Genomic DNA, 27,008 nt, shown 5'->3' with positions numbered 1-27,008 from the left:
AAGGAGTCATGACAGTTAAGCAGAACAGAAGGAAAAATTGCTTAATGGCTGAAATTCAAAAGAAGACATGGCAGAGAATGAATGGGAACATATGGCAGCATGTTGCTGCCACCATTTAAGAAAAATGTGCTCAATTTCTCAAGTATCTCCTTATAACAAGAAAAAGTTTCTCATATAACAAGAAAATGTTTTTCCTTATTATAAAATTTGTTATTATGACGAAGTTTTCTTATAATAGTAGGTGCTGTTGCTGTGACAAACCGAGGTAAAACAGACCAAGCACGGGATTTTTAATAACAGATATTTGATTTTAGAATAAATTCATCTTCTACCCCAAACAACCAAAGAGTGAAAAGCAGTTAAAACGGCGTTTTGCTGTGCTTGTGTCAGTCTGTGTATTTTTAGCAGTTCCTCATTAACAGTGAGTGAAAACTAGGGAGCACACAGTAATGATCTCCCCTGGAATATTACCATCCTGTGTCTACCTATCTGTCATTATTCATAACATGGTCCAGGTCCAGTTGTAGTTTTAACTGATATCATAATGGATAAGCACATAAAGAGTAGCAACTTACTGCATAACTTATATAACTATAACTTATATAATATAACGTATAACGTAATATGACGTGAAAATGTCATGTTATAATGTAAAGTTTTTCCCGTAAAAATACTTTCTCAGTTTCTTGATATAACAAGAATGTTTTCTCATCATATCAAGAAACTGAGCAAGTATTTTTTGTCAATGTAGCAGAAATATGCTGCTGCAGGAATGGGCCGGTATAAATGCAGCAGGGTGAATGTGATACAGTGGATACAGGTGTGCAGAGGGCGGGGAAAGGTCAGGTAATGGCAGGAAAGGGGAAACTGAAAGAGGGTGTGGCAGGATCTAGAATGACAGGAGAGTTAGTGCATGGCAAGTCAGAAGGTAAACAGAAAATGAAAAATGGATTACGACTCAGCTGATGTTGTGACACAGACATTACAATGTTACCAATCTCCTCATCTCACTCTTGCTAATAAAACATATAAGTATTTCCCAAAACGTTGGATTCCTTTAAGGCAATTTCCAGATTGATTTAAGTTTTTTGAAGGTCGTAACTTGACATGTCAAGTGATTACATTATCCAGCAGCTATTAAACTATCTACTACAAACTAATCTCCATAAATCTGACAAGTTAATAAAAGTTCCTGTGCTGACTGAAGTCCTGAGCAGCTGCATCTGCATCTGTTGACATGTGGTGGTTGGAGCCAGGCAGCAGGTCAGGTTTGTGCCCACCACTACTCCCACGCTCACTGGGTAGAGGGCTCTCATCTCCTCCCTGCAGCCCCCCGATCATGGAGCCCAGGGTACCATAGCTGCTGCCATAGGGCTCCATCTGAGCTGCCACACTGAGGCCAGGCTTGTCTGGCTGAGGTTGCAGTGGAGTTTGATTCAGCACTGAGGAGGGAAGGGAGACTGGAGTGGTGGCGTTCTCACTGAGGCTCTGCACTGTCACTGATGACTGGCACAGAGGTAGGTATGTAAGGTAAAACAGTGACATATAGTTCCAAAAAGTCTGTGGTCTAAGACTTTTGGACCCTACTGTATAAATAATTAAATTAAATCAGTGTATCTACAATTTTATATTATGAGTCTATGAAACACAAAGATTGAATGTATACAAGCTATATTTTGCTGGTGGCAAACTTCTTTAGAGACTGACCAAAAACCATGTTCACAATTCAAGTTATCCTAGAGGCAAATTTGGATGGCAAGGTACAGTCCCCAGTCAATGAAAAAATAAATGGGAACAGCAATAGCATTCAGCATCTTAGAAGAAGCTAACCTGTAGCTAGCACCGATCCATCAGCATCTTCTGAAATTCTTACATTTCAGTCACTGATCAGCTCATAACATTTGTTACAGGAAGATTGTTGAAATTATAGACAATCCTCTTATCAATTTATAAGATTGGAAAAATATATGAGCATGACAAAACATAATTTACTCCTAGTAATTTGCTTACTAGTAGTTTATCCCATATCTTTTGTTACATTGCACATGTCTGACACTGTTTTAAACTAACTTATGAGTTAGCCTACCATCTGGTGAGTGTGTGTTTTCAACATTCTTTCTGTAAAAATTTGATGTCTGGGAGATAGCCATCCAGGATCAGAATATAGACTAACATAGTAGCAATTTGATTTTAGGGAAGACAGGTAAATAACATGGAAGTAATGGAGGGAAGTGAGACTGAAGAGAGATGGCACCCATTTTAGGATTTGTGTGAAAATTCACTTTCAGTGACATATAGCATATGTGAATCATGGGCTGCACATAGATAAACTTTAAATAAACTTGAGAAAACAAAACAGCAAAGTATATTTACAAAATGCTAATAACTGGCCTTAAGAACAACTAACACTTCCAACAAGTCTAGACTCAAAAAAGGGAAATAAAAAGAAGGAAAGTTGTAAAATGATGTCACTTAATTGATCTAAATAAAAGCAGAAAAAAGAAAGTGGAGGAAGGTAAGCACTATACACAGAAAATAAACTAAACTTAGCACAAAAAGTAAGGAAATTTGTGTTTGGTAGATTATTTCTTTGTTGTAACAATGCTTCTTTGCCATAAATCTTATACCATTGGAAAGCCTGTTTATTTCCCTTTTAAATGGTGCCACATTTGTAAGGAACATGCAGAGAGCTGAGGATGTGGGTTGCGCCCATAAAAAATATGCCAAATCTTCTCTGCCAGTGCCAAACAGCTTATTCTGCCATTGACTCTTGTTTGGTGTTTGGTGGATTGGATGATTGAAGTTTGAAGAAACAAGATATATTGACAATTTAACATGCATGTTCCTTTTGCATTGTTACAACAAAGAAATAATCTACCTAACACAAATTTCCTTACTTTTTGTGCTAAGTTTATACACAGTAGAAAAAGTCATCATCAGGAAGAATAAGGGAAACTGAGACACAAATCGATGAATTTCAAGGGCAACAGCTATAGGACAAGGACAGACATTCTGGCAGGTGATATGGCTCCTCTAATGGCAAATGTTTGAAAAAATTAAACCAGTTCAACTCACATTGCCAACAGAGACCTCACTGCCTGCCACCGTCTTCTTTTTTCTGGCCTTGTTGGGATTCCAATGGCAAACCAGACTGTCGTTCTGGACACTGTAGTTCTTATGGCCAATCAGCCAGTATGTATTCATTTTGCCTTTACCCTGGCAGGAGATGGAAATGGAGATGGGAGAGGAAAAGTGATACATAGGTGTGATGTCAGGACAACCTGTCTGTGCAGGAGCCAGAATCCTTTAGTTTAGTAAAATTAATTTGTTTTAAAGGATAGGTTCACAATTTTCAAAAAGTGTGTCTTAAAACAATAGTCAGGTGGTCATACGTACACTGAAAAAGTTTTTCCTTAGCGTAATCATTCATCCTGTTCATAATGGCTATTAAGATCCCCTTCAAATGTGTCTCCAATGTGCTGAGGGTCAAAATCCACAGTCATTTTGTGCACAAATGCATTTAGAGGTTTATCTGAAGCTTATATGAGTTAATCATATCAAGTGTATATCTGCCACATTTACAGTCTTTTTAGCATCAAATTCCCTCTGTGTTTCTTTGGACAGTGTTTTCCTGTTGAGCTGCAGTGGAAGTATAGTAACAAAAAGATGGACTTTGGCACAAAAAAGGTTGTAACGTTGAAAGATATCTACTTGATTTGACTCATTTGGACAGATGAATCTTCATATTAGCTTTAGATAAACTTTTAAATGCATTTTTGCACTGACGGAGGCAGGGTCCAAAATTAACTTTTTGGCTCATCTGCCAATGGCAGGTAAACTCTGAAAATTCACCACCCAAAAATATTTTTACCGGTCAGAAAACTGCATCATGCATTATTTGACTAAAAAAATTACTTTTTAGTATGCAAACTCATCTTTAGCATCACTTTAAAGATACAAATATGAATAGATAACATTGGATTTACAACTTTTATTCTGAGCTTTTTCAATTAAAAACATACTGTACCGTATACTAGACATACTGTGTTTTGAGTTTCATATTTTAGCCAAGATCTCATACATCATTCTGATGCCACCTCCTGCAAAAACTCAGACCTTTTCTCTTCATCTTCATGTTTTCTTTTTGGTGGCTTAACACCGGGTTTGTGTTGCCACAACAACATGTAACACAGATGTTTCTTATGGCAAAAACATAGTGTTGAAAGCGCCAAATAGTAGTAAGCTGCTCTGATTTGATTCACTCACATCACGATAGGTATGGTGGACAGTGAGGGTCACATATAGTCTCAGCTGGTCTAAGCAAAGCACATAAAAAACAGCAATGTAAACCTGGCCCTAAGCTGTGACTCCCAAATTATTCACCTGCTCCCTAACCCCAATTTACCTGCATTTGGTGCTTGGTGGGTGTTCATTTTTGACCCTGGAAGGAGGACTGTGGATTTTGGCCCCCATCACTTACATTGTAAATGCATTATGAAAGGATCTTCTAATGGTCAATATGAACAGGAGGAATGACTATGGCAAGAAAACCATGTTTCAGCATTCATTTGGGCACCTGGCTGTTGTTTTAAGACAGACTCGAAAAATTGTGAACTCATGCTTTAAGTTACAACTATTTAAGTGCATGTCTTGGGGGACAAAATCCACAGCCCTCAAGCTGTGCGAAAATCCATTCCAAAGTTCAACCAAAGATAATATGAGTCTTTAGCAGTCGGGTATTTTTCAAAGTTAGTCTTTTTAGCACAAAATGTCCTCTTTTTGTTACTATCCTTCCACCTGGAAAAATGTTTGGGAAAAACAAAGAGGATGGTTGGTACTAAAAAGACTGCAAGAAAGACTGGAAGATATCCATTTCACTCATGGATCTCTTTTCAGCCAGTATGTACACAGTGGGAACAATACACAGTAATACTTTCATGTACATATTTGTATGTGAGCATTGTAAGACAGACCTGAAAAAAAAATGTGAACCTTTCCTTTAAGTTATGTGCGTGGATAATAGTACTCGAACCAACCCATTCATTTTAATGTTGGGTAAGACTTGTAAATGAAACTGGATGTTGGAATCATGTGAATTAATTTTACATTTTACACAGTAAGAGGTGAGGTTTTCATGCATATTGTCATCCAACTGCTGAGCAAATTTTATATGAACCTTTAATGTTACATTCAAAAAAAAAATCCCATTTCAGTCATGGTGATACAAATTAACTGACTTCCTCATTGACGCAAAACACCTGAGATGGAATCTCTGATTGTGTCACAAACTGAAATGACCTCATTAGTAGACAGAACATTTCACTGCATATTAGGAAACTTTTACCTTAACCTCAATCTCTCCACGAAGCTGCAGCTCGTAGGCGTTGTCTTTGATCAGGGCCAAGTAGGTTTCTGAACTGGTGTGGATTCTCTGAGCTGCCACAAAAACATAAAAATTGTAATAAAACAACTATGGATTGGTCAAAGTAAAGCTTTAATTTCCAATTTTTTTAGGAAGTTTTAGAAAATGCAATGCAGTGTGCCTTAGTGTTTTTTTTTTTTGAGTCACCAAAGTCAGAAATTTTTACATCTTACACATAAAGGCTTTAATATCTAGTTTCCACACAACTGTGTTTGTGTGAAGTGTGCAGCAATGAATGTGTAAATGTACACAGAGATGTGTGTGTGTATAGGTTAAAATACGCAGGCTGGTGGACTCCATTCTAGAGGCTGTGTTAACAGTATCTCCAAACAAACAGTATCTTGGCATCTTGTAGCCCACTATTCCCGCCACACATGGACCTGTAGAAAAAGGAGAAAATTTTTTAAAAATGGTAAAAGTTCTACAAAGCAAATGGGTGAAAGGAAAACAGATAACATACTGACAATTGTATGATTTTCAAAGCCTTAGCAGTAGAGGGAGATCAAATTAAAATGTTGTCGCAGACATAACAATACTAGTCTAGTGCCACGCTACTGTAGCTGTAGTTAGGCATAGCAGTGCTTTGACCAAAATACTATCATCTATGATCAACATTGCTCTCCTTAGAGCCATGCCATCAGCATGCCTACAAATCAAAAGGTTCATCCCCTTGACAGTGTGAGTGTGTTGAGCAAAACAAAATTTTATGACAATATGTTTTGTATAAAGATTGATACGATTAAAGTCATCTGAGTGTCTAAAATTTCGTTGCAAATATTATGAAGATCCAGTGATCCGTTTTCAAAATAAGGTGTTAGTAACTAAACTATTAGTGAAGTGAAATTTTGGGCTCAGGTTGTGTTAGAGGAAAGGTCAAGGGGTCATCACAATCACTTAGAATCATCCTTTGGGGACAATAAGGATGTATATAATTGGAAATAGCAATATCCACTTTTCAGTACAAAACTGCTCCTTAGTTTTCTGGGTTTCGTGCTCTGGAGCAAAGGGTTGGACAGCCCCACAGATGAGCATCTGGCCAAGTTTTCACTGAGTCTTTGAACTGATCAGTATCCCTATCAATCCCTGCACATCAGGTCCTTTGTAGTATGTGATAGTGCATCTTCCACTCAGCTTGTCTCACCTGTGTGGATGCCGGCTCGGAGCTGCAGCCTGTGGCTGGGCATGTGAGGGATGGAAACCTGTCTGACGGCTGCTACCAGATCCAAAGCCATCTTAGCGATCTCATCAGCATGCCTGTCCCCGTTCCTCTCAGGAAGACCGCTCACCACCATGTATGCATCCCCGATTGTCTCCACCTGGTTTGATAATTTGATCAGTTTTGCTCAAACTAGATTCATAAAAAGGTCATTCCTAAGACCACTTTATGACAAGAAAAGCTTACTGGATCCTTTTATGAGGGTAAAAAGTGTTTGCATGTAGATTTGATTTGACACTTTTTGAGGTTGACTGTTATATTGTTATGCTGTGTTTCATTGTTTCATCATGCTGTGATGTCACAAAATATAATGCGCAACAAAAATGTAGACGTGCAGCTGGGTAAAATGTTCAAGAAATTTTGTTGATGCTGTTGCTGTCTATTTGTGAAGTTTTATTTTGAAGATTTGAAACGGGTAATAGTCTTACAGTCTTCCACAGCTTCATTGCTGTTTACTGGCAGAAGTAATTCTCCACAAAACAGTAAAGTTCAATACCTTTTGATCCCAGGTAACCAAAATGGTTTGGCCAATAATGGCCAAAATCTGGCACACGCTGTTGCCAGATGTCTGGAGTCAGGACATGGTTAGCCTAGCTTAACATAAAGACTGGAAGCAGGGGGAAACAGCTAGCCTGGCTCTATTCAAAGTACAAAAACACACCTTCCACCACCTCTAAAGCTCACTTGTTTACAAGTTGTATCTAATTTGTTTAATCTATACACAAACAGAAATGTAAACACTGTGTTACAGACTTTTTTTCAGCTTTTTTTTGTGCAGGTGTGAAAATAATTTTACATATGCAACTAGTTGCAGAAATGAGACAGAAAACAAACAACCGACTAAGCAAAAAAAGGAAGAAAAGATGCCAAAAAACAAGGAAATAGATAAGAAAGAAAAGACAAAATAAAACAAACATAAGAACAAAGAACAAATAAAAAGTGAGTAAATAATAAGATTGGATTGATTCATAATTTTTAAAAAGTTGCATTATGATACAACATTAACATTCATTTTTCTGTTGCATTTAGTTCGTTTCATGGGCCTGACATGATTTCTGATGAGTGGATGCTGGAACTATTTCTTGATGAACAATAGTGTATCCATCCATTACAATTTGTGGTTTTACAGGAAATTATGTGCTGGAACTAATGTGTTCCATGCAAAACCGTGTATCAAACCCTGCTTGATTTTTTTTTTTTTCAAATTCCCCACAAAATTCTGCAAAACATCAAAGTCAGAACCAACGGTCACTATCTCTCGTCACATCAAATTTATTATTGACCTCAATAATCCAATTCTGTGCAGATACTGTATGTTATAGACGCTTTCCTCCACAGATATTTGGACTCTTCACAGAAAGAAAAGCACAGGTGTAACTGGTAACATCTGAATCTGGTCTATAGACCTTTCTTTCACAGCGCACATTTTAACGTCAAAGCAGGAAAAACACAGGTGGACATTAATAACAACTGCACTCTGTTGGGTATGAAAAGAGTGTGCGGGGCACCATCCGGAAACCGGGACCAATAACCAAACTATGAACGTAGTCTCATAAACAAATTATCCAATTAGGAAGTTATCACCTGGGGTATCAGCACCACTAAGTGAACAGTGAAGGTGAAAGTCCGAGCACTGACTCTCTCAATCAGTCACTTATCACAATAAAATATGCACAATAAGTCAACAATTGTTTCGATCAATAAATACTATGCTACCAACTAATACTAAGTAAAAACACACATAAAAACAGCAGCTGTGTTAAGGCAAAGAAGGGTAAACCAAAGCGTGTGCGTGTGTGTGTGTGAGAGTGTGAGTGTGTCACAAGATGGCCGACATGAATCATGTGACAATGCACGTAGTTCAAGATGGTGCGGCTTCCGGGGGAAGTCACGTCACGTGAGAAACAACCGGCGAAAGGCGCCGACCAGTGGTCAGTGGCGTTTCTGCATACATGTGTTTGATGGTGGATAACAAAGGGGCAGGGCGGCACTATGTCCTGCATTATCTGACCATCAGGTGTGTGGAAAATATGCGTGATTAGGTGGATATGTAGGTGTGTGTGTGTATATGTTAGTAAAAGAGAAGGAAAGAGAAGAAGGGAGGCCATATCCCGGTCCTGCAACCATGAAAGGAGAGCAGCGGTTGCTTTATCTACAGAGAGCGAGTGTACAGACGGTAGTCTGTACGCATGTCGTCTGGTTGTGGACTGACAAAGCAAATTACTTTTCACTTGCAGTGGCACAAACACAGAAATCCCAAATGGGATAACACAAACAGTTTAGTGTGGTGAACACAACTAAACAGGCAGCAACTGTTATTACTCCTCAATGTATAGCAGCAAACGGGACTCGGCGGTCCGTTAAAACACACAATAACAATACAAGCACTAAGCTTATAAACACACAAATCTAATATTATCTCTGCCCAGACAACCTCTTACTCGTGTCACTCTCCAAAGCGAACCATTGTGTGTGAGAGTCCTTCAGTGAGATCCAGCACGGGTCCTCTGATGCGTAGTACTGGCGGTGCCATCCTTGTTCCTCGAGGCTGACGGCGCTGGTTTCTCAGCGGGGCAGCGAAGTAACGCAGGATGGTCGACTCAGTAAGTAGACAGCGGGGCTCATGAGAACTGGAGGATACTCCAGTCCGCATGTTGAAGTGACCTTAGGCAAGATACTGAACCCCAAATTGCTCCCAATGGCTGTGCCAGCAGTGTGTGTTTTTTTTGGGGGGGGGGTTGCCTTTTAACCCTACCGTTTTCATTTGCCATCCTCCAGCCTGTGACCTGGAAATTGATCATAGTCCAGCATCATCAAGAAAGGGGTTTCAATCTCTTAAATGCATGCTGGGTGGATCAATAAACTAAATTAAACTGTTTTTCAAGAAATCCCCACCCCTTAACTCCACCCAAAACCTCAAAATGCTGCATATAAATTTCTGTTTGTGTATGGGTCAAATAAACAACATACATCATGTTAATCAGTGAGCTTTAGAGACACAGCCAGACTAGCTGTTTCCCCCTGCGTCCAGTCTTTATGATAAACTAGGCTAACCATGCCCTGACTCCAGCTCTGACATAAGATTGGTATCCATCTGAACATCTCACTCTCAGAGAGAGCAAATGAGGAAATTTCCCAATATATTGAACTATTTCTTGAAAGACAAACAGTGTTAACTATTAGTAGAACTTGTCTGCAACTGCAGAGTGTGGATTTAATTTTTTTTGTTTTTTATCTGTGTTGACATTTCATTGTTACCTTGTACACGTCGTAGGAGTCAATGCGTGTGTCAAAACACATGTAGAGGTTGTTGAGCATCTCCACCACTTGCAGAGGAGTACAGGAGGCAGAGATTGAGGTGAAGCCTACAATGTCCGAGAAAAAAATGGTCACCTAGAACAGAATGGAGAGAAATGACTTCATCAGTAGCCTATGCAAAGTTATTGATTAAACTGTACAAAACTGGGCAAACAAACATACATACTGCTGTAAGAAATAAAAAGCAAAGAGGTCTGCAAACAAAAATCAGCTAGTTTGGTGTTTGTGGGATAATTTATTAGCTTTGTGAATCAGCAATTAGCTGCTTCATGTCAGTGCTCGATCTCACGTACATATTTACAAATTATCATTTTAGGTTTTTTACACTTTCACAGACATGTGGCAGTTGAACACATCAATCAATTTTTATTTATATAGCGCTAAATCACAACAAAAGTCATCTCAAGGCACTTTTCACACAGAGCAGGTCAAGACCGTACTCTTTAATTTACAGAGACCCAACAATTCCCCCATGAGCAAGCACATGGCGACAGCGGTAAGGAAAAACTCCCCTTTAACGGGTAGAAACCTCAAGCATAACCCGGCTCTTGGTGGGCGGCCATCTGCTTTGACCGGTTGGGTTGAGAAAGAGAAAGAAAGAGGGAAAGGGGGAGGACAGACAGTGGACAGAATAACAACAATCATAACAATAATGGCAATGACAATGACACAGCAGCAGCCAGGGAAAGATATTACATATTGAACACATCATTTCAGAGGGAGTATTAATACTAGTCAAGAGTTAATAAACTCGGTAAAATGCATGCATTAATGCACAGTCCTAATTAAGCGTCACATAATACAAAATAAGATAGCTGAAGACAATGATGCAGGTGCCAAAAATCATATTTTTCACCTAATATCTGCAGTGGATGTGGCAATGTCAGGCCTTATGACACCATAAATGTGGGCACATGTTCCCAGTTTGAAAAATGTATAATGTATACAATTCCTACCCAAGAGTGTTGACTTCTTTTTATGTGTTAACTATTACTAGCAACTAGTAGTTCAGAGACAAAAGCATGGATGAAACAAGTGAAAAATAGGCAACATAACTGGGGTTTTTTTCCAGTTTAATTTTCTTTTTTTTAAATTATAGAATCAAATAAACTTAGCAGAAAAAATAAGGAAATTTGTGTTTGGTAGATTATTTCTTTGTTGTAACAATGCTTCTTGGCAATAAATCTTTTACCATTGGAAAGCCTGTTTATTTCCCTTTTAAATGGTGCCACATTTGTAAGGAACATGCATTTGTGGGATGAGCAGCAGAGCTGAGTATGTGGGTTACACCCATGAAAAATATGCCAAATCTTCTCTGCCAGTGCCAAACAGCTTATTCTGCCATTGACTCTTGTTTGGTGTTTGGTGGATTGGATGATTGAAGTTTGAAGAAACAAGATATATTGGCAATTTAATAATTTATTCATTTAACAAATAGGAGCCTCCGCAGCATGTGGAAGAACCATACACAGCCACAACAGCCTGGCACCTCCTCCTCACGCTGGTCACCAGCCTGGTCACAGGCTGCTGTGGAGGAATGTTATGTTCAGATTCTGCTTACGGCAGTTGGATCATGGGGTCACAGTGTGGAGAAGATGCGGAGAGCGCTATGCTGATTGCTGCACCGATGAGTAACATCTTTTGGTGGAGGCAGTGTGATGGTGTGGGGCGGCATCTCCCTCACTGGAAAAACGAGGCTTGTCATCATTGGAAGCAATCTCAATGCAGAGAGATATCGAGATGAGATTCTGCAACCAGTGGTAATCCCATATCTCCACAGTCTGGGACCGAACTCTATCCTCCAAGATGACAACACTTGCCCCCACAGAGCAGGGTTTATCAGAAACTACCTCCAGAATTTGGGAGTGGAGAGGATGGAATGGCCTGCCAGCAGTCCTGACCTCAACCCCATTGAACACTTGTGGGATCAGCTTGGGCATGCTGTTCATGCCAGAGTGACAAATGCTGGTTGAAGAATAGGATGCCATCCCACAGCAGCCTGTGACCAGGCTGGTGACCAGCATGAGGAGGAGGTGCCAGGCTGTTGTGGCTGTGTATGGTTCTTCCACACGCTACTGAAGCTCCTGTTTGTTAAATGAATAAATTGTTAAACTGCCAATATGTCTTGTTTCTTCAAACTTCAATCATCCAATCCATCAAACACCAAACAAGAGTCAATGGCAGAATAAGCTGTTTGGCATTGGCAGAGAAGATTTGGCAAATTTTTCATGGGCGCAACCAACAAACTCAACTCTGCCGCCCATCCCACAAATGCATGTTACTTACAAATGTAGCACCATTTAAAAAGGAAAATAAACAGGCTTTCCAACGGTATAAGATTTTTTGCCAAGAAGCATTGTTACAACAAAGAAATAATCTACCAAACACAAATTTCCTTACTTTTTGTGCTAACTTTAGATATAAATAAATCAGCTATAAATCACCACAAGTAGTCCCAGCCTCAAATATGTCTCGTCTTTATCACACAGCTGCCTCCACAATAATCGCCATCTGTGGTCATGAGGATTTTTAGTGATGTGAGTGCTGTTATGTGTTTGTGTCTATTTAGTAAAGCTCAGAGTCTAGAAACACCTCTGATTTCAGCTGTCGTCAGCCCAAAAGGTGTTAGTTTTGCTGCCCCAGAATAACAGTGTCAAGGAGGTCTGCACTGGACAGCATCCTTTAATTTTCAGAAAGTTTGGAAAAAAAAGAAGGACTGGTTGGTCTTCATTTTCTTTTCCAAAATACTCCAGTGCTCCAAATCAGTTTAAAATTGAGCACAGACCTATTCATTAATAGCCCCCCCTGTGCAGAGTGCTTTTGGCACAGCTGCTTCAAACCTCTTCAATAAGCCAGATGCAATTTTCACCCGTATAACTTGTTTTATCTCCTGATGAATATGGAACAGGGCAATTATAGGTAATTACACCAACAATAGCAACAAAGGCAGCAAACACACACATTCATTCAGTGTGTTTGCAAATCTTGCGGAGGTAGCCTCCTCGCAGCAGCACCCTGCAGCCCTCATAATATTATAAGCTCTGAATTTGTTTGGTTAAATGTTAAAAGTGAATGGAGAGCAGCATAGGGGGAGAAGAGTATTGTCTGGTCTGTTTTCAAAAGTGTGGATGCTTACTGCTGTTTGCCTTTAAACCTGCAGTTCAGAACTTTTGCATATAAATGAACATCCATTACATTCAAGCCCTAGCCAAACAAGTTCACAAAATGCTGTTTAAGCCTATCAACGCAAGAAAAATCTTTCTGAATTTCAGCATGAACACTGGACATCCTCTGGGCAGAGCATGCGCACTAGATACTTCTGCTGGGCAAGCCAGTTAACTTGCAGTTAGGTCTCTGCTAACTTGAATGGGGATAAAATAATTTAATTGTGTGGCTGTTCTAGACTTTCCAAATGTTATCAGGCTGAATGGATCAAATTGTGATAGTGAAACAAGTCATTTTGCAGGGGCTGTGTGACCCTCAAAACTATTTATCCACTGTTTTACAGCCACAACAGTAACAATGGAGTAGGCTACAGCGGAGCCTATGATGGAAGCATGTGTCAACAGTGTTTTTGTAATTACTCTCATTGCCAGAAAGGGGAGACAAAAGTCCCGCACTTCAGCTTCAAGGCTTCTAAGTTTTATCACAGACCAGAAAAGACAAACCTCACAACGAAGCATCACATGACACCTGAAAATGTAGTTTTTCTCTATCCCCTTTTAAGCTCAGTTGTATGTGTCTTATCAGGCTAAGTAAACGCGTCTTCTTTTTTATTTTATGGCACTATCTCACTTGTTATTCCCATAAATCCAATCAAGTGCTTCACAATTTAATGAATGGAGCCATTGTTAATGTTATCAGTTTCACCTGTACTTTTCCTGCTATGACAAGTCAAACATATACTGGAAAGCCATGCCGGTGAGCCAACATGCATAATAGCAGGGCCCTGAAACTGCTACAGTTAAATGGATATTAATTACACCTGCACTTCTCTGCTTTGGCATGCCAAAATGGCTACATTCACATTACAGGCCTTAACTCTCAATTCTGATTTTTTAGTTAGATCTGATCTTTTTTGTGTTGATGGTTCACATTCATGTTTGTGAGTGACATGAATCGAGCTCTGGTGAGCACTGTTGAGTTCCTCACTTGCCACATATGCATGGATTTTAGTGAAATGTGAGCCGCATGTGTACAAGAATAACAACATATAATATTAAAGCTGCAAGCAGCGATGAACGGGCCCTCGCACCTTGTGCGTTGGAGGGAGCAGCAGCCTGGTATCAATATTGGAGGTTTAATGACACAGCTCTGAATTGTCAGGAAATTTTAAATTTTTAAATTTTATTTCCTGTGTATGTTGCACCCATGAATCACACTGGACTCAGGATGAACATATTTTTTAGAAAAAGAGGGATGGTTTTATTCTGAAAGAATAAATGAAAACAACCGGTGATTTTGCTGGTTCTCAGTAGCTTTACTCTTTACTAGGTATAACTGCCAACTCATCTGGCTTAGAACAATGTACAAAATAGGGCCACAATCACTATATCGTATAAAAATCACAAAAATGTATTAAAACTCATTCATAGATCTACAATTCTTATGACTAGTATATTTTATAGAAAACAATATATGAACCCAAAGATTACAATAAATTAAATGGTATTAAGCTCTTTTCTAAAAGTTTACTAACTACTAAAATCCAACATCCTGTGTTAATACAATGTATCTTAACTATATTTACAATGAAGCTTGATTCTGCACTCCTACATCCCATTAGCCCATACCGGAATGTTTACCGTTGCTATGGCAACAAGTGACAGCTGACGTTAGCTTTATTTAGCTTAGCTCAATTGTCCGACAAACAATAACCCATAAAATTATAATTCAACATATTTAAACAAAATCAACAACAGCTACCAACAGTTACAGTCCTTACAACCTTAGCTAATGTGTTGTCACAGGTTAGATTGTCAAAATTACAGTAATAACAGCTTTAATCCCTGATGAACTATGCCAGCATAGTGATGGATGCATCCACTCATATTCAGCTACCTTACGTTACAGTTCAACCAAACAACACAACGAAGCACAATACAGACCATACAACAAATTAACCATTAAGGGTAGACTACTGACAAAATCTGAAGCTGCTTAGGTGACATTTATCCACCTGAAAGAATAAATGAAAACAAACGGTGATTTTAGCTTTACTATTGTGTATTCAGTGTAACTGCCAACTCAAGAAAGCAGCGCAAACCAACCGTTTATACACCCAGATTTGCTCTTGTGCCTTTTCTCAAATCAGTTATGCCTTAAATTGAATGGGGGGTATCTGTATGGTATCTGTAAAGATACAAAATCGATATCATATGCATAAAATAATGTCACAATTGAGTGGGCAGATACACATAACTGTTGCACGTAGGCAATACTACATAAGACTACAGTTTGGACAACGTAAAGCTGAGGTACAATAACTTCCTATTTAATCTCTCAAACATGTTTTGGGCAAAACTTCGGGGGTTAATTTTTACATTCTATCAAATTTTTCACCAAACCTGATGTGCCTGCCAAATTTGGTGAGTTTTTGAGCATGTTTAGGGGTCAAATTTAGGGTTTAAGTGGCGTAATAATAAAGAAAGAAACAAACAAACAATCACACAAAATACAATAGGGCCTTTGCCCTTTGGGCTCGGGCCCTAAAAAGAATCCCTTCTGGAACAAGAGGGCCTTTGCACTTCGGTGCTTGGGCCGTAATAATAATAATTCCTTCAGGAACAAGAGGGCCTTCGCACTTTGGTGCTCGGGCCCTAATAATTAAAGCTGTAAGCAGTAATGATCGGGCCCTCGCACCTTTGCGCATGTTGGGCATGTCTTTAGTAAAACTATGGGGCCTATAACTTCCTGTTGTCAGTAGGTGGTGCTATTACTATGATTCAATATTGACACATAGATGTCTTCAGGTGAGGACCCTCATCAAGCATGACAAAATTTGGGCCAGATTGAACGATTTACTTTTGAGTTACACCTTCCTGTTTCATGGCGTCACATCGAAATTCACCGGATTGCCACGGCAAGGGCATTCAGTGAAAACTCAAGATTTTGATCACTTTGCATCACAAAGGTCTTAATATGACACTGACCAAATTTGAAGTCAGTGGCTCAAATCACTAGGAGCAGTTTGTTAAAATACTGTGATGTGAAGTGGTGGACTTACCTTCATTGGACTGACAAGTAATGAAGTAATGAGTATCGGGTGTGATTGAACATCAGGTGTGACTGATTGCACAGCCTGCTGGACTCTGGGACAAAAGGGAAGAGAAGAGCCAGGCATTGTGTGTAGGTCTGGGGAGCGTGCTGCTGTGTGGTGTGGCTGCATTCACTCCAGGAGAGGGAGGGTGTTGTTCACAGCTGTTTAGGGCTGCCGGCAAGGAAGCCAGGTACGATGGGGGGTTAGTGAGTTCCAGTGTCAGGAGGGGAGGTCTGCTGCCTCTTTTAGTTAGTTAGGGCTGGGAGCGCAAGCTGCTGCCACTCTCCAACCAGTGACCATTGGGCCCCTGGCATTTTCATGCTTGGGCCCTAATAAGCCCTTCAAAAACACTAGGTTCCTCACACCGTTCGGTGCTCAGGCCCTAATAATTAAAGTTGCAAGCAGTGATGAATGGGCCCTCGCACCTTGCATGCGTTGGAGTGAGCAGCAGCCATGGTATCAGTACTGGAGGTCTTTTGACATGGCTCTGAATTTTTAGGATTATCCAACACTGTGTGAATGGGTAAAATATTATTTCTTGTGTGCAGTACGCGGCACTGGAAATTACATACTGGAAATTGTATATACACTTGATTGAGGCTTCATTTCCTGTTGCCCGCAGACAATACTATACAAGAGAAACATCAATGCAGCAATACATTTACCAGAGGGCAACTGACATGGATGTACATTTTCATGAATATTGGATATTGCATGTAGGAGATAACTATCACTTTCTGTGTCCACTATGTGGCGCTAGAGAACACCTACTAATTATACATCACTAATTATACACCCTGGCACATTCATGTTCGGGCCCAATAGGTCGGGCCCAATAAAACAATAGGTTCCTCGCACCTTCAGTGCCAGAGACCGTTGGGCCCCTTGCACTTCAGTGCTCGGGTCCTAATAATCTCTACAAAAACAATACAACAAAAGATCTAGAACCTATTGTCTACAAAAACAATAGGTTCCAGATCTAGGACCACATATGCAAGTGGTCCAGATCTGATATGAAAAAATCTGATTTTTGTTTGTTCACACTTATGTGAAAAATTCAGGTCTGAGTCACCTGAAGGGGAAAAAAAAGATTTGGGCCACCTCAGCATGTAATGTGTAGCCAGTGTGATTGCCTTAGGGACTTTTTTCCCCATGTAGTCGTCTTCTCTATGTGGGACTTTCCCCACAACTATTAACAATATCACAATCTATAACAAAGTAACACAAAAATGCTACAGCTAGCAACCCAATTAAAAAAGAAAAAAAAAAACAAAAAAAACAAAAAAAACCTACTCAGTCTGGAAAACACTCCCTGAGTGTTATTAAAAAGACAATTACATCTGATTGACAAGAGCCGTGACACTGTTTACATAAAAGTTGGTAAAGCCTGGCAGGAGGAAGGTGACCAATCAGCAAAACAGTGTTGTTGTCTTTTGAATAACTATTAAAACTAAAAATTAAAGATACACACAGTGATACACTAAACCACAATGAGAGAAGCATAAATTAAAGCACTCTCTGCTATTGCACCAACCTTTTCATAGCTCTCGGCTTCGACATGTTTCTGTTGGCGGAGCTGCTTGGCGACTGACTTGGGCAGCATTTGGTGCAGCAGATCTTCAGCTAGCTGCCTCTGGTGCTTGAGGTCCTCAGTCCTCTCCTTCAAGCTCTGGGCATAGTTCTGTATCCACTCGGTCATCTGCTTGAAGGAGAACATGACCACCGGGTAGATGAGGCAGGCTATGGCCAGGAGGCAGATTCTCATACTGAGGCCAGAAGACACTGATCGAGATGCCAACCTGAGAGCCGGCACTGCGCGATCAAGCAAGCACTGCTGAGTGTTTGTCAGAGCTTGAATTCCACTGTGAGACCCAGACAATTCTGCTCCTGCTCCAGAGATCTGCCACATACTTGTGTCAAAAATAGAATAATGTTTTACATGCTGGCTTGAGTTTAGCTTGAGGTCTATGTTCTCTAACCAGCAGTCATTCAGTCGTTCTGCCATGACCCTAGCAAAGGAGAGGTAGCTTAGTACAGAAGTCCACTTGTACTGAAAACTGGTGTGAGTTGCCATGTGGGGGAAGTCCATAAACTGGTGGTTGAGCTCTATGAATGTTAGTAGAAGTCTTGCAGATAGTACATCTCTCCAGTTTGAATTAAATTTGACTTTAATTAAAGTATCTTCTACTGAACCCCAGACGTCAAGAAGTCTTCCAATGGCCAGGGAGAAAGCAGAAGTACCATTTTGACTTGTGCTGTTTGTACCCAATGAAGAATTTAGAAATCCTTGAACACTCCTCCTCATCTCCTGGCAAAGTTCAGCCAACTCAACACTGCAAGGGAGCCCATGGCCATTACTATGACCCACCATCTCACCACAGAGACCAAACACGGGAAACACAACCTCGGAAAAACTTGCCTCGAATGTCTCGTTGCCCATGTCTTTGCTAAATAAACGTCTCATCTTTTGAAGCTTGCTGACAAGTTGCAGAATAGCTATCGTCCTGCATGAAGTCAGCTCGTTGTAAGCAGCTTCTGTAGTGTGCAGCAAGTCAAAGTTAGAGCTGAGGTCAACAGATACAGAGGCGAGCAGAGCCAGGAAAGAGAGGAGGCAGGCTGTCAGAATCCGGCGAACAGTGCGACTACTGCCAGACAGGGAGAATATGGAACACCTGAAACAGAGGAATGCAACTGGTGAATTACTGAAGGCAGCTTAAAAGCTCACTATGCCTCAAAAGAGATACTTTGTAAAGGCATGCATACAATCCAAAACATGCATACATTCTCATCTTCACTTGGCCAATTGCTGCATGAAATGGGTTTACTTATCAAATTGTTGATTTCATAAAGTTACAAAAAATGTCAGATGCAGCCCCCTAATGCCAACTTGGAAATTGTGTGTGGAGGGTGGGGCAGGTTTCAGACCAAAAAATGCATTTTTGAAGCATACTGTCAACAGTATAGTACAAACAAAACATGTATGTGTTCTCAGAGGTATAGGCTTGAGAAATTAATCAATACACAAATTGGCAGTATTCATTATCATGTATTAAAGTATATTTTTTCAACCAATATTAATAAAGCTTAGTATCAATACTGATTTTGAATGAATTATCTTCATTTTAAAACTTGTCGACAACATAAACAAAGTTATGACAATAAATTTCTACTGTTTTGTTTTTTTTAAATATGTCAGTAACTGATATTGATATCATCATAGTTGGTTTAAATAAGAGCAATCTTCTGAGGTTGTATAATGAGGGATTATTTAGGTCTCATAAAACCTCGAAGACATATTTCAAGAGAAATTTTAACTATGTGCCGCCTATACAAGTGTATCTGGGTAAAGGGTTAGAGTTCAACAAACACAGAGTTAAACAGAGCAGGTTGTGGCTTAAAATAGAGGAAAGAGTTAGCAATATTACATGATTAATATAGCAAGTTTCGCTAATTAACATCATAAATGTTTATTTTATTAAAAAACTATAAACACCTCTTAGTATTATCTTCACCTTTAATAATACTGTCACTGACAAATCACTGTCACCTTTTTTTCTCATTTTTCATCAGCATTAGCTGTCCTGTTTGGCCGCTACTATGTCTTCAATGTGTAGTACCAGAAAGAGTTCATTCAGAGGTTTGCACATCATAAATTAATTCAAAAGCAGGATAACTCCAATTTACATATGACCGTGTAACTAATCTTGTCAATATAATTAAATGACTATTGTGTTTTTTATGTTGAAGTCTGTCGCTACAAACGGTGCATAATTTATATTCACTATTTATATTTCGGCTGACATTTTATTGGTTTCATACCTTCCAGTTAGCCATTGGTTTTAGTTTGTTTCAGTGTGGTCTCAGAATCAATTCACAGAGCTTTGAAACTTATCAGAGGTAGGTATTCCATCCCAGTGAGCATTTAATTGCCTATATATTTTTTCACAGTTACATTATTTGTTAGCATCTGAATTTAGGGAATTACATTATAAATGTTTATGTAATTTAAAGGTTTAAAAAAGATGTAGTTAAAGGACTGGTGCATTTAAGGACATTTGATTTTTTAATGTGAATAACAAGTTCATATTATCTTCTAACCTTACACATCTTGTTAGATACTCTAAAGGCAGTGTGTTAATAATACAGAACAGTATTTATTTAGCTGACTTATATTTAGAGGAAAAGCAGTCAATACTGTTTAGAGCACTGTACCTCTGTTCCTTCTAGCTGAGGGATGTTAAAGATTACTATGAAGTCTCAAATATTGGCCAGGGCCTTTAATTACCTCAACTGCAAAAGGGACCAGGCCATTATTTCTAATTCCCTTTGTTTGATAAGTGTATTTGGTCATATTTTCAGCATTTTTCAGGAAATTCCTGGAAAAGTTGTGAAATTAGAACAACTGTTTTCCAGGCTTGGAAATGGTTTGGAATTAACAGAATGTTTTGGAATAGTTTTGAATATACAGTGTTTTGGGGTATTGTTTAAAATGTGTTTATAAGAATCCCAAAACATGTATGTTATGCAGCAGGTGTTACACTATATTCTGTCGCCTGTCACAAACTGCGTCTTCATGGGTGTTGAGACTTCACCTAGTATCATGTGATACACATTGGCAGCTAATTGGCGGTGGGAGTGTCTGTGCGAATGAACTTAGCATGCGCTAGCAGTTTGCTTATCCACAAAGCCGCCAAATTTAGTTGCAGGGAAATAAAGTGTGCCTACCTCGCCACATTTGGAATTGCACCCTACTTCAAATCGCTTGTTGTCAGAGAGGTGTCCAGGCAGGCTGGTTATGTAATGATGTTGGACAAAAGCCTGAACAAAGCTCTCCAACTGAAACAGATAGACCTGCACGTCCGGATTTGGGATGGGGGCCAGATGAAAACCTGGTATGTGGGCTCAGAGTTTCTAGGACACGCAACTGCTCAGGACATCATGGAGCTGATGCAAAATATACTCTCTGAAACTGGAATGAAGAGCCTTGTGCAGCTATCAATGGATGGACCTAATGTAAATTGGTGTGTTTTTGATTTACCACAATCCGAGCTTGTCCAAGTCAATAAATCTCTGCTGAACATTGGGTCTTGCAGACTGCACACTCTCCATAATGCGCTCCAGGATGGATGCAGGGCAAGCAGATGGGAGGTGGACCATACACGCTCCATGCTGTATTGACTATTTAAAAAAGGCCCTGCACGCAGAGAAGACTTCACAAAAGTCACAGGCTGCAACACACCCATGCTTAAATTTTGCCAGCACCGATGGGTTGAAAATGTGAAAGTTTGTGAGAGAGGACTGATGCTGTGTCCTCACGTGATAAAGTACATCGATAAAGTCTGAAGGAGAGAATTACCAGAGCCAAAGACCAGATTTTTCCAGGAGGTCAAGAAAGCCTGTGCAGATCCACTTTTTCCAGTGAGAACATCAATATTCCAGAGCATAGCCAAGCAAGTCACCCCCTTCGTTGTTCAATACCAAATAGGCATCTTGAGTCTTGAATCTTGAATCTTGAAAGGTCTTTGGCAATAATATCCAATTTTGCTCCAGTGTTAAACAATGCACATTGAAAAATCAGTTTAAGCTATCACGTATTGTCAGTCACATATTGTATCAATATGTTCAATGTATTTTATCCCATGAAAAAATAATCATAAACAAATATTTGCGGTTAGGATAGTTACGGAAGGAGCCAGTAGACTCAGATTACGGATTGGGCCTTTAATAGTTTAATTTTCTCATTTTCTCAAGTAACAACATTAATGGAATTATGTTATAATGACCTATGATCAGTCAGTCAGCAATCACCAAATATTTTTTGTCTTCCACTTTATTCTGTCTGCAGGACTCATGTACCGTTTCATCAAAGAGAAGACAATGAAAGAGGCTACCTCAGCAGACGTTCAGGTGCCTTTTGATCAAGAGAGTGAACACAAGGGTGCTTCTAAGGTGGACATTGGATTTGCAGCAGAGGCAGCGCTCAGCAGACTGAAAAGTCAGAAGAAGATCTCAGATAGGCAGGTGCTTGAGATAAAAACGGACTGTAAAACTTTCCTAAAACTTTCCTTGTTGTTATTCTGCCCTGCCCAGCGCTATATACATAAAAATTGATTGAGTGATTGATTGATCATTACACTCCTGCTCAAGCTTGTTAACAAGACACCTGTGCAATACCCCCCTGTTAGAAACATGCAATGCTTAGATCCAAGACAAATGCTTGCAAACAAATTATTTTATCTATTTTATTGATTCCTTATTGAAGCAGGGAAAGGCTGCACTTAATGTGAAGCACAGTACTTAAAGTTACACAAGTAACACTTAAATTGCACTTAATTAAGTTACAAGTTAGTTCAGTTACATTTAATGTGAAGCACAGTTAAAGGCAAAAATGATTGCTCAGTGAATTAATCATTCAACATTCTGATTAATACTTTAAATGGGAAATGTAGTAATTGAGTGTCCATTTATGTTTGTCTCAAAAAAATTAAATGTTATCTGTTACCTCTTCAATGTTTTTGCTTTCCTGAGCATTCAAATATTGTACCACTTGAGTTATTTGAAAATTCTGTATGCGCTCAAAGGCACGGTGGCTATTTGGAACATAGTGAAAATGCTAGCCTGTTTTAAAAAAAAAAAAAAAAAAAAAAAAAGTCTGGTAACTGTCTACCCTCAAAGGACTGTTGATACAATAAATGCACTTACCACTCTTTATTTCTCTCACATATGTTTTTCATATGTTCTTCCCTCCTTGTGTCTCAGTATCCTCTTGTTGAAATTAAGTTTTAGATAGGCAAACCAACAAAAAAACTGTAAATTTAACAATACCATGTGTCACTTTTGTGTTACTACAACATACAGTTTGGCTGTGACATTAACATACATACACCCGCAGTGACTGAATAAGGGCAAAAACACTTAAGATGAGTAATCCAGAACAACAAAGTGTTGGAAATAGTATGATTAAATTGTTGAATGTATTAAATTAAAGCAACAGAAATGTACATTATGCTTAGTTGGCATGCATATTATTTGACTGGCACCAGGAGCTTATCCACCCTTGTCTTTCCCCACAGCCTGTGTTTGTTCATGGCAACCGCACCATTATTGGAGAAAATACAGTAATTGTTTTTCCGTTTTGATATCCATTTGATTAATCGAATATAACATTTAAGTTTTATTAACCAAAAAAGTAGTAGATGTGGGATGTGAGGTGTATCGGTCGGAAAATATACTGTGGTTTTGTTGTAATAGCCAACTTGACTAGGCTAAAAAAAGGTAGCTCAGTGGTAAGCATTGTTGCCTCAAAGTAAGACCATCCTGGGTATGCATCTGCTGGCCAGCCAGGGCCTTTCTGTGAGTTTCCTCGCATTGTTATGCTTTCCTCCCACAGTCCAACATCATGTACTTTAGGTTAATTAGTGAGCTAAGGAATATGTTTTTAATATATTTATTTATTTAATATGTACTGTATAGACTGGCAACCCTTCCAGGTGTGCCCTGCCTCTCACCCAACATAAGCAGGTATAGAGATGGATGGATGGATGGGTTAGGTTAACTGTGGAAAATTGAAATGCTTACATTTTGTCCAAATGAGGGTTGCAACATTGGATAACCCAAAATACATTTTGTTGTAATGGATGGGGCTTCACTGATTTGAATGTGATTGATTATCAACCAAGCAGCAACCTCCAGGGCTGAAAAATGAAGCCAATGCGGAAGTGCCAAAAACCTGCATTCTGTCAAATGGCCATCAGGGGGCGACTCCACTGGCTGCATAAAGAAGTCCAATTGTATGGAAGTCTATAAGAAAATGACCCTACTTCTCACTTGATTTATTACCTCAGTAAACTGTTTCCTAATGAGTTTATGGTCTCAATCGCTACTTTAAAGTCTTCTTCAATGCAGCATGATATTCATTTTGTAAATTATGGTTTAGGGTAAAATAGATGATAAAGCAGCATATGCTTTAGGGTGTGGCTATGTTGTGACTGAGAGTTCCCTACCATGACGACAACGTTGCTTACGTAATGTAACCATAGCGTATAGGCGTAGCTGCTGCTATTTCACAGTGTGTTTTCAATGGACTAAAGTTAATCGTAACATTTTGGTTGCCTAAAAAAAGTCTTGTTCAGTGTTTGGTTGTAATAGAAGACCCACCAATGAATCAGATGATCAGTTTTTCCAGTGAGCACATTTTGTTTTAATGGTTTTAGGCCTTTTTTTCACTAGCGAAAATTAGCAATAGCATTAGCATTATCACTGTAACCATAGATTGTAAATGCACCGTGCTAACCAAGCTAGTAGCTAATGCTACGGTCAGCGTCACCCTGTCATCCAAATATGGTCACTTCTGGCTCCAAAAATCGATCCAAAAATAACAACCAAATCCAAGATGGCGATTTACAATTCAAAATTGTCTTCATCTCAGAAATACAAAAACACAATGCATACAAAAACAACATCAGATACTGGCATGTACAGAGACATGCACATAATAGTCAAGAAAACTTTCTGCCTGAAAAATTACAACCCATATATATCATGCTATTGAAATTCTAAATACCAAAATCTGGCCTGGCATTATTGTGACATGTTAGCTCAGTGCATAGCATGTCTGATTCACATACATGAGGGCGTAGGTTTAATTCCACCCATGGCTGATTTTGCTCTTGGTAGATTTTTCAATAGAATTCAGCTTCCAGTAATGCAATCTAAATAAGCTTTCAGCAATCACACGCAATTTCTACAGAAATTGCATTTTCTAGTTATTATTATTATTATTATTATTATTATTATTGCTTTGTTTTTTGGCATCTAACTAGTCCTACACAATTTCTCATATCAACTTAGTGATTTTATATAATTTTTTAAAGCATCAAAATTTATAATGGAAAGTCAATGGGAGCGATGTTTGAAAGCTCATATCTCAAAAACTAAAAGTGCTTAAGTGTTCAAACTTGATTGATAGGGGACCCATGTGGAACTGCTTCACATATCGTAAAATGGGACCTATAGCGCCACTATGTGGTCAGTTATTATGTGTTTTACATTTTGGCTTATAATTCATGAACTGTGAGGCCTATTCAAACAATTTTTGCACAGAGTATTCCTTGGATGATACCAAGTACACTGATATAGGCCACGACCATTTGCATCTTAACTTTTTTCCACCATTTCATAAATGCATTTTTTGCTTCTTTTGGCACATTTTTCATCCAATCTTAATGAAACTTGGTACATGCCATATTTAGCTGACCCCGAACAGAGCTTTTATGTTAATTTTTGGTATCACTTACTGTTTGTCTGTAATTGGTTACCAAACTTTTGAAGGTGTGGCCTGATGCATTTAATGAGCCACAACGTATTTGGGTCAACACCAAATTTGAGAATCTTGTACATATAATGACAGTGCAACATTATGTAAAACTTGATACAATTCTACCCACAGGGGGCGCTTCTATAATATTATAACATAATATTTCTACAGTTCTGTTGTCTTGAGTGAAATGAAACTTGGTACACAAGTTCTCCATGTCAATGTGCACGACATAGTGAAACATGGTGCCAATAGCCCCACCTTGTGGCCATTAGTGAAACACCACCATATTACTTATTAAGTTCCATATCTCTTAAACACTCCATGGTGACCAAATTCAGCAAAATTGTACAGATGGGGATGCTGAGTAAGTGTGTGGTATTTGATACAATTTCACCTGTAGGTGGCGCTACAAAATTTTGAATAATTGCTGCTGAAGCAGAAATTCGCAGCGACAGTAGCCATAACAGCAGTGGCAGCAACCGGCAGTGGCAGTGGCTGCATCTGGCAGTTTGCAGCTCTCACACACAATTTCTTTAGAAATTGCAGAATTTTCTAGTTATTATTATTATTGTTTCGCCGTTTTTTGTCGTCTAACTAGTCCTACATGATTTGTTGTATCAACTTCGTTTCAATGTCAAATTGTACATCCCCATACAGAGAAGGACACTGCACCATTGTGTAAAATTTAACACAATTTTAACCACAGGGGGCGCTACTGTAATATTATAACATGATATTTCTACAGTTCTGTTGTCTTAAGTGAAATAAAACTTCGTAGACAAGTTCTCTGTGTCAATGGGCATGACACATTGAAACATGGCACCAATGGCTCCACCCTGTGGCCATTAGTGAAACATCACCACACCACTTATCAAGTTCCATATTTCTTAAATATAATATTCCATGATGACTAAATTCAGCAGAGTTGCACAGATGTGGATGCTGATCAAGATTGTAACATTTGTCACAATTTCACCTGTAGGTGGTGCGACAAGATTTTTAAAAAATCCTACCAGAGCAGAAACAAAGTCAGCATCAGCGCCAGCCACTGGTAGCAACTGCCAGCATCATCATCAGCAACTAGCAGTTTGCAGCTCTCACACGCAATTTCTTTGGAAATTGCAGAATTTTCTAGTTAAGTATTGTTCTTTTAATAACTTTGTGGGAGGGTGTTGTGTGTCTCACCTGCACAGCCGACAGTCGCTGTCCGCATCCTGCTGCGTCCCCGGAGCGACTCTCTTCTTTATGAATCTTCTTTTGAGAGAAGCCGAGGACAGGGTCCCTGATGTGAAACACTCTTTTTTCATCAAGTCCAGCGATGACATGAGACTCGTGCTGCAGTTAGTTTACTATCTCAGACTGTAGATTCACCGGACAGAGTCATTGTACAGGGAGGACCGCACTAAAGAGATGTCCCGTTACTGGAAATCAACGGCAATACCAAAGTAGTAGCAGCAGCAGCAGCAACAGCAGC

General features: G+C 39.2%; 1 protein-coding gene across 2 annotated transcripts; it reads right to left on the bottom strand.

Annotated features, from left to right (window-relative positions):
* Positions 1-751: 751 nt before the first annotated feature.
* Positions 752-27,008, bottom strand: LOC122982886 (adenylate cyclase type 9). Of its 2 annotated transcripts, none has more exons than XM_044352495.1 (8): positions 26,720-27,007; positions 17,750-18,887; positions 9,897-10,031; positions 6,564-6,738; positions 5,704-5,802; positions 5,345-5,436; positions 3,076-3,216; positions 752-1,506 (listed from the first exon to the last, which is right to left on the bottom strand). In XM_044352495.1, the coding sequence occupies exons 1-8, from the start codon at positions 26,857-26,859 to the stop codon at positions 1,180-1,182; spliced, it is 2,247 nt and encodes a 748-aa protein (XP_044208430.1). In that variant the 5' UTR covers positions 26,860-27,007; the 3' UTR covers positions 752-1,179. The 2 variants fall into 2 exon arrangements, with proteins under 2 accessions (XP_044208430.1, XP_044208431.1); XM_044352496.1 differs by having other exon boundaries at positions 1,354-1,442; positions 26,720-27,008.

Source organism: Thunnus albacares, chromosome 5, assembly GCF_914725855.1.
Source record: "Thunnus albacares chromosome 5, fThuAlb1.1, whole genome shotgun sequence".
Taxonomy (NCBI): domain Eukaryota; kingdom Metazoa; phylum Chordata; class Actinopteri; order Scombriformes; family Scombridae; genus Thunnus; species Thunnus albacares.
Note: the sequence above shows the minus strand (reverse complement) of the source record. Positions and strands in the feature narration are given on the sequence as shown.

Excerpts from the sequence above, each read along its gene's own strand:
- LOC122982886 (XM_044352495.1), bottom strand. The coding sequence starts at position 26,859 with ATGTCATCGCTGGACTTGATGAAAAAAGAGTGTTTCACATCAGGGACC. Across the intron at positions 10,032-17,749 it reads AAGCCGAGAGCTATGAAAAG|GTGACCATTTTTTTCTCGGA; the intron begins GTTGGTGCAATA and ends ATTCTGTTCTAG. Across the intron at positions 6,739-9,896 it reads ACTCCTACGACGTGTACAAG|GTGGAGACAATCGGGGATGC; the intron begins GTAACAATGAAA and ends TTATCAAACCAG.